We start from the raw sequence: 14,663 nt of genomic DNA, 5'->3' as shown, positions 1-14,663 counted from the left end.
GCTATTTCATGAAGGCTTGGCGAGAGACCTCTTCCTAGAGTCCCTGCACCGCTCCTGCTGCGCTGCGCCTCGGAGGCTATCCGCCCTGACGCGGGGGCCGCGTGCAGGCAGCCGACAGTTGCCGAGTCGCGCGGGCAGCGGCTGGCGGGTCTGGACCTCTGCGCTGCGTGGCGGAGATTCACTCTTCTAGCGCAGACTGTCACCTCCAAAAATCCTACCGATTCCCGGCCGGTCTCTCTTTAGTGGAATTTTGCTAGGAGTTTCTCAGCAGGTCGAATCTAAGCGTATCCATGCATCTCTCTGACCCCGTTGTTGAGGAGGTACTGAAAGCGCTGCCTCCCCTCTAGACGCCATGTTGGATCCCCTCCCACCTACTCCACTGTTAATTCTTAATGGTTTACTATTAGCATCATCTATTGCTTAAATCTTTGACACCTATTAAAATGAACATATCCTTGGAAAAGATAAATAGCATTTAAGATTCAAGTTGATATTAAGATGAAACATTTGTTCTTTGGTTTATTATTTCTCAGGTTCATTAATTAGTTCTTTAACACAGGTAACCTGGGGTGGACACTTGAAAGGAGGGATTTGAAAGAAAACAAGGGTTGGGTGAATCTTAGAGGACAGCACAGGCACAGTGTGATAGAGGTGACAGACAGATCAGTGAGGCTTAATGCATAGAAAGTTATTTGGCAGGCTCTAGCCTGCAGAGTATGGTGAGAATGTGATCAAAATGAGGGCAAATAATTCCGGCAGAAACTGGATCATAAGTCTATATGCCAAGATTTTATCCTGTGGATGATGAAGAGCCACTAAGTTAAAATTCAAAATAGCTACCATGTGGAATGGTAGAGATAAGTGATTCAAGCTGTTGACACCCAAAACTCTTCTGGGACTGGACATCAGCTGTTTATGGAAACAAAAGTGGGTTTAGGGGTGTGATTTCCCCCAACCTTGCTTGATAGTGCAGGGTGAGGAATAAGAAGTCAGCTTTTTTATTGTTTTGTTACTTCTCCAGCTCTACAAAATGCCCCAACTCACCCTGTATATAGGAAGAGAACCAAAAACAATCCCGGCCTCTCTGTTCTCAGTCATGAAACCTTCTAAGGCATGTCTGCGAATCTGTAAAACAAAGGAATGAGTGTTTTGTGAAAAGGGTGCATTCCATCAGTAGCAAAACACCTGGTTCAAACCCTGACTCCTTCACTTACTAGCTGCATGTATTGCTGTATGTATAAATGTGGCTGTATAACCAATGTGATCCTGCAATCTGTACACATGGAAAAATAAGAATTCATACCCCATTTGAATCAAATGTATGATATGTCATGATCATTGTATTGTCTTGAGCAACCAATAATAAAAAAAAAGAATCAAAGGAGATCATATAGATAGCCACGTGTTAGCAAATTTAAGATTTAGTACCATTATATTCTTATTACTAGTAACAACAAGACAAAAGGGAATTGACTGAAAATAAGTGAATAGATTAATATTACATAACTAAGAATGAAAAGAAATGGGCAAAACAAGATTGCTGATGACAATCAGAGAATCCTAAGTGAAATGCATTTCAACTCAAATTTAGCATTGATTCTTTTTTATTTTACTACCTAATCAAGTAAGTAGTTGGCAAGGCTCATAATATTGGGCCATTCCATTATTTCAAGGGCTCTATAAGCCCTTTAAAAAATTTCCCCAAATTTATTCAATGTCTCAGTTGTTAACTGTTTTTTTTTTTAATATTTATTTCTATGTTGGATGAATATTGCCTCTATTTCTAGGTTGCACTATTTCAGTCCTATTCCACAAAACTGAGTATCTGTTACATATTATGCCCATAAAGAGCTTATGAGTTAGTAGTAGAAGTGGGAAGTAAAGACAAGATATAAATAAAATTGTAATTCAATGTAGAACATGCTAACTAAACAGATCATAAGACATGAAGAGAAAGATTGGAGAGCTTGGAGTCTTGGGGGAAAGTGGAACTCATTTTTATGGAGAATTTAAAATGTTCCTGGTATATATTTTCTCAATCTTCACACAACTTATTGAGGGATTTTCAAAATAGAAGATGAATAAAATAACTTATCTAAAATTATACTTAAGTCTGTTGGACTCCACAGCCTGTGTCTGCCCTACCTATCACTCTGTCTTCATGGAAAAAAAAAATCTGAGTCCTATTTGAACAGAAAGGTAGGGTTTTAGAAAAAAAAATGAAAGGTATTAAATATTTATTAAGTATGAAGTAGATAGTGTAAAAGAATATTGATATAATGAACCCACTGGCCTGCTCTACAAATTGGAATTATACCCTCAAATTTGAAATCTTCAGACTGCAGTTCCCTGGCCTCTTTCCTGATCTACATTTCAGACATTGATGATTATCTTGAATTTCACGCATTTGATTTACTTGCTTTTATTTTTATATAATTTTACCTTATATGCTTTTTTTTTTTTTCAGAGTGGGAAGGGTATACTGAATATCCAGAGGTACTTAACCACTGAGCCATATCCCCAGCCCTTTTTAATTTTTATTTTGAGACAGGGTCTTACAAAGTTACTTAGGGCCTCACTAAGTTGCTGAGGCTGGCCTCAAACTTGTGATTCCCCTGCTTCACCTGAGTTGTTGAGATCCCAGGTGTGTACCACCATGTTTGGTACCTTCTATGCTTTTTCCAAACCAATATTTTTTAGTTTTGCCCTTTCTTTTCTTTTTAAAATAAACTGAATCAATATGTAAATACTCATATAAAACTTTTCTCACTCAGTAGTGTTTCACTCATCCATGGAGGTAAGTGTTAAGCTAGTACATTTACTTTCACTGCTGCATACTAAAATGATTTACGAATATGCTGTAACTTATTTGTCCATTACACTGTTGACAAGTATTTAAATTTCTTTCAGTTACAAAGAATACTCCTCTGAGCTGTATATTCCTGTCCCCAAGCACATATTCAAAAGTTTCCCCAGGGAATATATTTAATAGGGCATGACTATTTTCAACTTTAACCACATTTAACAATGCCATGTTGTTCTTCCATGTGGTTCTATCAAATAACACCATCACCATCGACAGATTAGTGTTCTGATTATAGTGAATATCATCAGACTTTTTTATTTTTGTCAACCTGGTAGGTCTAAGTGGTATCCCATAATATTATTGACGTGCACTCAATAAGTAAAAGAAAATAAGAGTGAGCATATTTTCATGTTTATTGGATTTTTTTTATTTTGTAAAGAATTTATTCAAGTTTTCAACCATTTTTAATTGGACTGTTTTTTCTCATTAATTTTTAGATCTTTATAAATTCTGGAAAGTAATTTTTTTCAGTTAAAGTGTTCTGGTTTTTTTTGCTTTGTTGTGTTTTTTTTTTTTTTTTTTTTTTTTTTAGTACCTTTGGAGAAGAAAGAGCCTTGAAAAACTTAAAATCCTGTTCCACTTCAAAGGGCTTGGGAGGTGTGCGTTTGAAAAGTAATGACATTGAGCTCATCTTTCTCCATCTGCATACAAAGATACAAAAAAAGAAAGTTAACTTCATACTTGTCCCTTATATGTCCCGTCAACTAAACAAATACCAGTTATGTCTTTCCTCTTCAGTCCCCAAATTTCTAGGTTTTCATGGCACCAGTACTAATGACACTATGTCTGCACCTGATTCTTATTCCATTTAGCTTTTTAGATTTTCCTCTAGAGAAACCACATTGACTTCTTTTCTGCTTGAACATTCCATGTAATTAAGTTCATAAATAGTCATGGGGAGAAGGGGGGGACTGTATAGCAGGGCTGGAAAACCTCTTGTGTAAATCCTGTGCTTGAGTTCTATGTGACCTGAAGGTTCCCCTAGAGTTAAAACTAACTTATGGAGACATTTAGAAATCCACAGCCAGGCATTAAAAACATTTTTTAAAAGACAATAAAAATACATCCTGAGATGGATTTACTCTACAGATAAGGCCAATTTTGCTACAGGCAAGCAAAATTATTTCATAGTAAACACAATGTGCACACAGATCCCATATTTAGCTTACCCAAATACACTGTAGCTTTTCATACTTCTTTATCTACCATTTACATTTATGCCCACTCTTTGTAATGGTTTCCATTCTTTGTTTCACAAGTATCTTTTGAGCTCCTGCTGGGTGCTGACTCAGAGATAAGAACTAGGGATTTATAAAACAAGGAATCTATGCTCAAAGATGTCACGGTATAATGATGAAGATCCATATTCACATATTAGAAAACATTGTTTAATATGTCTTAAGTTATGACATTATACCCCATAAATTTGTACAACTAAAATTTTTAAAGTACTCTATATTATCTTCTCATATCTCCTTTTTATTTCTCAACCATTAATATGTGATTTTCACCAATCACTTTACTGAAGTTACCCTCTAGAGTCATAAGTGACCTTTTTATGCCACACCCAGCATTTACTTTATTCCATAAATGCGTCCTTCTCTACTTCTTCACAGAACACTTATCTCCTTCCTTGATTTCTACTATACTACTTACTTGTATTTTTGCTTTCAACATCATAGCTGTTCCTTCTCAAGATTTTCACTAGTGTCTCTTTCTTGGTCTGCTCTTTAAAAACTGTTTCTTGTTTATCGCATAGTTTTCTGCTTTTTCTCAATCAATACACAAGACCTTCATGACTTATCTACACTGAAAATACTGCTATGCTAATGACTTCAAAATCTGTGTTTACCGCTTTGACCTCTTTGAGGATATACAGATTTATCTGGGTGCTCAATAAATACCTCCACCTGGATATACCACAAGCACCTGGATGTTCCCAACCAAACCCTTCTCTTTTTTTCACACTTGCTTTTTCTCTTGTATATTCTGTTACAGTGAATACTGTAAAGCTTAAAAATTTTAAACTGACCCATAAAGAAGTCCATTTTCCCTATAGACTTTTCAAGCTTTATCTCCTATCATGTCTTCCCACATACCCGCTAAAAGCTAAGCTTAAAAACTATAGCACAGTTTCTCATTATTTGGTGCCTTTCTTTAGGCAATTGCCTATTTGGTCTTTGGTTAAATTCTATTTACCCTTCCGTTATTAAAAATGGGATGTTCCTAGTTGAGTGCAGTGGAGCACACCTGCAATCCCAGTCCCCCAGGAGGCTGGGGCAAGAGGATTTCAAGTTTGAGATCAGTCTTGGCAATTTAGCAAAGGCTTAATAAACTTAGCAAGATCCTATCTCAAAATGCAAAATAAAAAGGAATGGGGATGTAGTTTGGTGGTAAAGCACCTCTGGATTCAGTCGCTTCCCTCGCCCTGCCCCTACCAAATAAAGAATTGGATGTTCCTAAAAGCACTATTTCATGGAATTAGAGCTTTTTGTTCACATCTTTCTCCCTTCTGCTGGGTTGCAAAATTATTGAAAAGTTGTGGACTTTTCACCTTTCAATTCTTCATGTCCAGCAGTGTAACAGTATCACCATAGTTTAATTCTTGTCTGTTCATCTAAAGAACAAACCAACAAACAACAACAACAAAACCAACTATCTCACCTTTCCCGGTCAAATATTAGAGGATATTCATATTTTTTCCTCTTGTCTGCCAACTTGCTTTCTTCTTTTATTTCTATGGGAGCTTCAGTAACATCACAAGGCAAAATGAAATCACTTGTTTGGGATAATTCAAAGAATCTTCTCTGTCCAAAATATCCACAATAATGACCATTGAGGGCATGCCAGAGCCTGAGAGAAGACCAAGGAAGGGAGGGAAAGTAATTGGGGAATCAGGGGAAGTGATTCTGTTCATAAATCACCTGTATAGTTTTCGGGGGTCTACCAAGGATTTAATCTCAAGTCCAAGTCTCTTCCTACAAATATTGTGAAACCTGATCATTGTGTCAACTTTTCTCCTAACCCAGGGCCTCAAGCATGTTAGGCAAGTGCTCTGTCATTGAGCTACATACCCAGCCCTCAATGTAAACATTTTTATCAGTTAAAATTCTAACCCACAACCCTTTAGGGAATGTCAGTTTGAATCTATATTTGTGATACTCATTTATCAAAGTTAGAAAACAAAGAACATATTTTCCCCCAAACAACCCTGCTCCCCTTCAAGCTAATCAGTATCCACATTGACTGTCTCTTGGTCAAATTAGGCCTATGTCTCAGCTGCCTACTTATAAATCAGTACTAAACTAGTGAGAGGAGAGACCTAGAGATGCTTTTAGCAATATCAAATTCCTTTCAAACTCCTTCCATAATTCCTACTCTCATGGAGAACCATATTAATTTTTATAGATGAGTTCTGATATAGGATGGCAAAAGAAGTAGGTTTCTACCCATATGTATTATTTCAATATCATTTCACTCCACATGACTTAAAATGATATAGAATATCATTAGTGGAATATGTGCCTGATATCTTGTGGAAAAACAAAATATCATCAAAAAGATCTTCCTTGGGGGCTGGGGATGTGGCTCATGCGGTAACGTGCTTGCCTGGCAAGCGCGGGGCGGTGGGTTCTATCCTCAGCACCACATAAAAATAAAATAAAGATGTTGTGTCCACTGAAAACTGAAAAATAAATATTTTTTTAAAAAAAGATCTTCCTTTTATATCTTGATTTCAACCTTAGAGCAGGAAATGACAGAGACAGCAATCATATGCCCTGCTACAATGACTCAGAAAGTGGACAAGCTAAAGGAACTAAAAGTAAGTAGATTCTACAAAGGCTAAGCAGTATCCTACCCTAAAGAGTAGTTACTGAGAAGACAGAAGTGGAGGTGTCAGTCTGGACTCCTCAGATGTGACAGTGTCCTGAGGACTTCACATGAACATCTTACATCCCTTACATATTTTAGTTCCTTAGCACTAAAGGGAATGAGATGGTCCTTTAACCCAATAAGTCCCAAGTTGGCAATTCGGTGAATATTTCAATGAAATTGACACAAATGCTTTAAAATAGGTTGAAAATCATAACTTAAAGCTTATATATCCTTTATATATATTTCATATATATGTAGAAATATATGTATTAAGATACATATATGCGTGTGTATATATATAATATATATAACATATATTATCCTATATATGTATATTCAAATGCTCTAATAATTCACCTACTATTTTTCTCAAAAGAATAGAACTCTAAATACATAATAATTAGCTCAAATTAGCATAACAAATTAATACCTTTCATAGTGGTTTCTTTGTTGCTCAATTTAAGCTTTTATAGGTGTGCCATATCTGTGATAGTGGACCCAAATGGGTTAAACACAGAAGTTAGAAGGTTGAGGGACTAACTTCAGAACAACTCTAAATTTATTCTGCTTTAGACCTTGACTGAGTAACGTTTGGTCTCCTTGTTTCTTGGTGTTTCCTCCTTCATGTGGTGCTTTCCCAAGGAACTGTTTCTACTTCAGCTTTATTTCCTGTATTGTGGACTCTTGGCAAACTTGAACCACACTGAAATTTTTTCTTTACTCTAAACTCCTATTCTATGTCCCAGGCTTAAGCCTCAGTTTATGTTTATTTCCTACTAAAAATCAGAATCTTTCTGACAAGATTTAGAGTATTAAAATTCCCTGCCTTTTTAGATAATGGCAGCTCATATGAGCAAAAAGATGGCTTAGTTATGAAGAGAGCTGTAGTCTGAGATTGCTATTAATAAAGCAAGGCTCTTTGAACTGAGTTTCTAAAGAGATTTCTATTTAAAGGAATCATCAAAGTAATTTATCCATGGCATGGATAGCTAGTTTGAATAGTGCTATGGTCTGAATACTACTCCTCTTATTTTAACTTCAATTCTTTTAAGAGCATAATTCATTAGCATGATTTTAAGATAATTCAAATAGACGAGCATGTCTTAAAGCCCAGTGGCTCAGGAGGCTGAAGCAGGAAGATTTCAAGTTCTCAGACCTTAACAACTTAACCAGATCTGTCTCCAGATAAAATTTAAAAAGGGAGGGGGATTTAGCTCAATGATAGAGCAACCTGGGTTAAATCCTCAGTACCACAAAAATTGAAAGTAAAATATAAACACCAATTTATCTCTAGAAATGTTATGATATTTCCCTTTTCTCTGAAATATGTGTGTATGTTTTTAGTATTTTGTGTGTATGTACTTAGCATTTTATAGGTAATTAAAAACAAGTAGGTTTTGCTAAATCAATCACATTGTTAGTGAATTAATTGGCTCATAATTTACTTTCCCAGTATTAGATGATTTTGTTAGTTATTTTTTTTTTGTACTGTTTATTATTTTGAGAAGGGATCTTCCTGTGTTGCCCAGGTTAACTTAGAACTCCTGGGCTCAAGCAATCCCCCGTCTCACTTCTCAAGTAGCTGGGACTACTAGTGCACATCATTGCACTCAGTTAGATGGTCTTTCTATAGTTGTTTTATAACTTCTAATCCTAAGCCTCCTTTTGTGGCCTTTCCTAGGCTTGGGTTGAGCTCTCTGAGCTGCCTATCTGGTTTAATTCTTTGAAATAATTCTACAAAAGAGTTGCATTGAAAACATTTATTATTACTTTTAAATGTAGATGAGCATAACATTTTGTTTCCTTGGATACAGAAAAAAAAATTCCAAATCAATGAGTCTTCTCAAAGCCCTTTTGTGTCACCTTTCATTTTTTATTAATTTATTTTTCTATTCGGCTTACCAAGATTTTATTTTAACCTAATACTTCAACATTAGCATAAATCCTTTTGTTCACTTCTCCTACTCAAAACCCTGAATTCACAGTAGGAAACCATCTTGGCCTACCTTACTGAGCCATCAACGGAAGCAGTAAGCACCACTTGCTTGTCTTCCACATAGATCACTTGAACAATTTCTAAAGAATGAGCCCGCCAGGAGAGCAGCTGCCTGAATTTCTAGATAGCAATAACAAGACATGTCTCTTGGAATAAGTCAAGAAATACAATGTTAAAATTGTTCTTTTAAGGAGCAGTCTTGGTTGGGTGCGGTGGCACACACCTGGAATCCCTGTGGCTTGGGAGGCTGAGGCAGAAGGATTGTGAGTTCAAAGCCAGCCTCAGCAAAAGTGAGGTGCTAAGCAACTCGGTGACACTCTGTGAGGATGGCCTTAGGAATGAGCCTAAGCAACTCCATTTTAAAAACTCCAGTTTGAAACCTGCAGTCTCACTAGGCGCACCCACAGAGCCCCCCAGTATGGCCTCAGACAAATTACTTCCCCTCACCCTGATAAACAGAGTGAAGCCCCTGGCAGACTGTCCTTGCCTGATAACAGGGAAAGGCGAGAAGATCAGGGTGGAGACCACCAGGCCAGATATTTCTGACCCCAGGGTAAATGATGTCACTGAGAAATCCAGTGGCAGCAGATAAGGTTGAAAGGGGGGTCAAAAGCCCCCAAATTAAGCATAAATAATAGAGCTGATGAACAGGGAGTCAGCCAGCTGTAATAGGATGCACTCGAGCTGGAGAGCCTGATAAGGACCTAGACTGGCATCCCATCACTTGTCATCATTCCTGATCCTCTGTGTGATCCTCACCACTCTCAAACTCTATCACCTCATCTGGACCTTGGTGAGAGCCACAACTTGTCCCTATGACCTTCTCCTCAACCGGTCGTCCACTCCATGCCAGGAAAAGCCTGGCTTGGTTCCAGGTCCAAGTGAGTTGGACATAAAGTCTAAGGCTTAAAACTTTTTAACTTACCATGCAGAAGGAATGTCTATCATTAGCTTGTCATGATTAAGTGTGTTTTGCAGTGCTTAGAATTAATCTAGAATTGTTCGCTATGAATTAATTAATCTAGAATTGTTTGCTGTGAATTGATTATGTCTATTGCAGTGCCTAGCATTAAGGATTGTCGTTTTCTTGATTAAGAACCTATAGAGTGAAATTGTATTGAGTAATTTGAGTGAATAAAGCATTGAAAGGGGCAAAAACGCGTGGACATTCTTTGTTTCTCCCCTCAACTGCATAGGTCACAATTTTGCCCTATCTCTAAGACCTATCTCTTTAGACCCTATCTCTAAATAAAATACAAAAGAGGGCTGAGGATGTAGCTTAGTGGTTGAGTGGCCCTGAGTTCAATCCCCGGTACTCCCCCTCACCCCCTGGGGGGGAAAAACATATTTAAAGAGCAATGTTTGAATGGATGGTATAAACATCTGCACTAAGTGGTTAAGTCCCTGGTCTCTTGCTTTTGTAGGTACCCAAATTTCCAACATTAGCAATTTATTAAGTGCAAATACCCCTGGAAGAGGAAGTATTTTATGTCTTCAGCAACTGATCATGGAATTGAAGATTCACAGTTCTTTTAGCTGATGGGCAATAGATGACTACATGAAAGAATTGCCTTGGGAGAGGGCATGGGGGAGAATGGCAGAGAATATTATCAGGAACGAGATGACACAGAGCTGGTAGGGGAAGGTCAAAGGTAAGTCTGGAATAAAGAATTTTGTTTGCAAAGTCCATCCAGAGAAAGCACTGGCTACTTTGTTCTTCATTTGGAGTGTGTGGTAGGAGGTATATACTACACAGGATTAACAAAAAGAATGGGCCTACCACATTCTCTTTTAGAAACATTCATGAGGCTTCATTGGTGTGTCCCTTCAGGTTTATCCTCAAGTCTGGAGCCCCTGATGAGCCTCAAGACATTTCTAAATTATGTGAACTAGAATTATTAACTAGGGGGCTTGCTCTGCAATAATACACTTTTTTGAATATGTCCCTATCACTGATGAACCCACAGTAAGACCATACTGCTTCCACAGTTCTGGTAGTTTAGAGTTCTCCTATGAGCCTCCTATTCATTTAGACTTTAACAAGGGTTAGGGACAATTCTTCCTAAATTTCATGACCTACTGATTCAATTTTCTCGGGCTTTTCTTAGAGAAATAGGGTAAAATCTGCATTCTTCTACTTCACATTGTTTCAAAGCTGTCCATGAATATCTCGTCATTCAAGATTTCTTTCTCTAAATGCCATCTAAGGCAAGTGTTTCTCAAACATGGACCATAGATATAGTAAGACAGACATTTGACTTTACAGTGCAGTAAACATGTGCATATTCATGTATCTGAAACAATTTTCACAGAAGGATTCTTAGCCTATGTAAAATGTATACTAATATTGTCTATGCTATTGCTTTGCATTCCATTTTCTTCCATTTTTACAAAACTAATGGTTGCAACTCATTAAGTTTATTTCAGTGACCCCTTAATGGATTATAACCTGCAATTAGAAAGCAAAACTGTCTTTTCCTGAAGTGCGTGTATATAACCATATGTATGTAGGAGAGACCTGACTATCCCATCTTTTAGAATTTCCGTATTCCACAGAGCTTCTTTTTAATAGTAATATTAGGAATAAGCAATATTAACCTGTGATTTATAGATTTTTTTGTTACAGTTGTAACCTATAGCTGGATCTGGCTTATTTCACACATTGGTATATGTTTGTCTATGTAATGATGAGACATTTTATAACCAAGTTCTGTTGTATATTTACAAATAGGCTTCCATATACAAACTGGATAATCGCATTATCCAAGAACAGAAAAGGCTGAAATGAGATTGAACATGGTAGAATTTAAAATATTATCAAAATAAATTATTTTCTTCTAATTGGTGATAATGTTTTGAACTCATACAATATTGATAATTATTACTTGTAGGAGAAAACAAGTAGAAAATCTTTTGCTATAAATGATTCAAGTACATAATTTGATTTTGTTTAGTTTATAGCCTGATTTGATTATAAGCAATCTGTGGTTATTGTAAATGAAACTTGGTATTTCATAAGATATTTGAACCTTATTGATTGTCATTTGGTAGCACTAAATGTTTCAGGTGGAAGGATCATTGAACTAGTGAACAAGAACCCTGTTCCTGGCCCTGACTTCATCATTAACTGCCAGTGTGATCTCAGGAAATCATTCTGATTTACCTTCTGCAAGGTGGAGAACATCAAACTAAAGCAGAATATTCAAACTTCATAAAAACTACACTAGATTTTTTAAGCAAAAGGAAAACCTCATTGATCAAGTGGATTAATATTTTAAAGAATAACCATTCTAAGACACTCTGCAAGGAACCAATCACATTCAGTACATCTATGTATTACTACGTAGGATTAAAAAAATAAAACAGTGCTTATTTAAGCTAATATTTAGCTTTTGGATTTGAAGTATTAACTTAAAGATAAATAAGACTCTGCTAAAAACAGTTCTTCCTTAGTGCAATTTAGTTAATTTTGGTTCTTTACCTATAATATATGTACTATATTAGATATTTACATTCACACAAAAAGTGCATACTTAAGTTTTATAAAATAAGAATGGGACATTTACATCACTTTAAATCTAAAATAAATTAAAATCTTCTTGAATTAGAAGAAGATTTACATTAGAGAATAGGAAAATTTTCTTGAAAATAATGGTTCTGTATTAGGCTTGCAAGGAAATATTATGGAATATCTTACAAGGTCAATAACCTGACTGGGGATGAGTAGATGATCTATGAACCTTTTTAAACTCTGATTTTATACATAGATCCTTACAAATATGTCAAAACATGAGGAAGATGTAAAGTGACCAGTGGCTGGCTTACTCAACCTCCCACCCCCCACTCATTCATCCCTCTTATCACCAGCAGTTCTTTGTCATCTAGCTTAAATTGCAATAGTATATGTGCCTTAAAAGTAGGGAGTCTTGCAGTTCTATCTCTTTTGGAGTCTTACCCAGAGAAAAGCTCAATAAATATGTGCCAATTCATTTATGAGAGTGGAAAACTAAATTTCATACCTTTTCATCATGAGGTGGGTCCAGGAAGGAACTAATATTGCAAAGGATAACATGTCCTTCTGTATAAAATTTAAACATTGGAATCCTTAATCAGATACCACATTATCTAAATAAATACTATGCAGAAAGTCAAATCATTTTGACGTAGGCATTTATATTGGTAAATAAAAGGGAATCTGAGAAACCGAATAGGAAAAAAAATTTTTACTTAAGTTTTTCTATGACGCTATTATTTGGTTTCTGAATTAGTATGCCTCAATAAAGTTGTTTTATCTACTCAAATTTTTTTCTAGAGATCAAAGTAGATGATGATAGAATGAATATACCACTACTGAATTGAGTCCAAACAGTTACAGAGATATTTATATTTATCCTGTAATCCAAATGAAGTGGTATAATGTTATTTGAAAGTGAACATGGATTAATTGTAAATATACATTGTAAATTCTATGGCAACTGCCATACATATTTAAGAAAAAGAAATATAATTGATAATCTCAGAAAGGAAAGTAAATGAAATTACACAAAATGCTCAATTAAAACCACAAAAGTCAGAAAATGAGTGGCAGACAGACACAAAGATAGAAACAAAGAACAGACTGAAAACAGTGACAAATATAGTAGGTATTAATCCAACTTAAAATGTAAATAGTCTAAGTACACCAATTAAATGGCAGAAGTTGTCCACAAAAAACACACGTTAAATATAGACACAGATTAAAAGAGATGGAGAGAGACGTATTGTAGTAACACTAACCAAAAGAAAGAAGGAATAGATATTTCAGACTGAGCAGACTTCAGAGCAATGGAAATTATCAGGGAGAAAAACTTTATTTAATTAAAAGAACCCCTGAAAACTCAACAATAAGGAAATGAACAATCCAATTTAAAAATGGGCAAAAGATCCGAACGGAAACCTCACAAAGCATATTAAAAGATGATCTATAGAATACGTCATTAGGTAAATGAAAATTAAAACAACAATGAGATGCCACTACACATCCATTAAAATGGCCCAAATTCAGAACACAGAAAATAGCATGTGCTGGTGAGGATGTGGAATAGCAGGAACTGTCTTTCATTGCTGGTAGGAATGAATAATGGTAGGGCCAGAGTTTGTCAGTTTCTAATTTGCTGCTTTAACTGAAAAGACGCTGTTTCATTCTAATTTTCACAAACTGATTAACCATTTTAAAAACTTAAAGGTAAACACTAGAAAAATTAAAGACTGTTTAACATATGAATCTGCATTAATGCACACATAATCTTTCAAAGCACAGAAAAAATGATAACAAAGGAAATTTAGTATTAATTCAAAAGACAGAAGAAGAGAAATAAAAAGGAAGAATAAAAAATATATTATTAGATGGAAGAATTAAGAGCAACTATATTAATATTAACTTATATAAAAAAGCCCCTTATTGAGAACCAATAGCCATATTCTTCTCTAATGTATGTCACTACTCCGTTTTGCAATAAAGATTAATGCAGTGAAGAAACTTTTTAGTTTACCATCCCATTTATTGATTCTTTTTTTTTTTTTTAAATTTTTTATTGTTGGCTGTTCAAAACATTACATAGTTCTTGATATATCATATTTCACTCTTTGATTCAAGTGGGTTATGAGCCCCCATTTTTACCCCATATACAGATTGCAGAATTACATCAGTTACACATCCATTGATTTACATATTGCCATACTAGTGTCTGTTGTGTTCTGCTGCCTTTCCTATCCTCTACTATCCCCCCTCCCCTCCCCTCCCCTCCCCTCTTCTCTCTCTGCCCCCTCTACTGACATTCATTTGTCCCCCTTGTATTATTTTTCCCTTTCCCCTCACTTCCTCTTGTATGTACTTTTGTATAACTCTGAGGGTCTCCTTCCATTTCCATGCAATTTCCCTTCTCT

At 35.9% G+C, this 14,663-nt stretch overlaps 1 protein-coding gene across 1 annotated transcript in view; it reads right to left on the bottom strand.

Moving 5' to 3' along the window:
* Wdr64 (WD repeat domain 64) overlaps window positions 1-14,663 on the bottom strand; it is a 140,074-nt gene that overhangs the window by 7,293 nt on the left and 118,118 nt on the right. The window contains exons 20-24 of the mRNA XM_048809781.1: window positions 12,758-12,816; window positions 8,749-8,858; window positions 5,531-5,719; window positions 3,402-3,507; window positions 1,045-1,125 (exon numbers count right to left, since the gene is read on the bottom strand). Of these exons, the coding sequence (XP_048665738.1) occupies window positions 1,045-1,125; window positions 3,402-3,507; window positions 5,531-5,719; window positions 8,749-8,858; window positions 12,758-12,816 (545 nt within the window). The remainder of the gene's footprint in view (window positions 1-1,044; window positions 1,126-3,401; window positions 3,508-5,530; window positions 5,720-8,748; window positions 8,859-12,757; window positions 12,817-14,663) is intronic.

Source organism: Marmota marmota, unplaced genomic scaffold (assembly GCF_001458135.2).
Source record: "Marmota marmota marmota unplaced genomic scaffold, marMar, whole genome shotgun sequence".
Lineage (NCBI taxonomy): Eukaryota > Metazoa > Chordata > Mammalia > Rodentia > Sciuridae > Marmota > Marmota marmota.
Note: the sequence above shows the minus strand (reverse complement) of the source record. Positions and strands in the feature narration are given on the sequence as shown.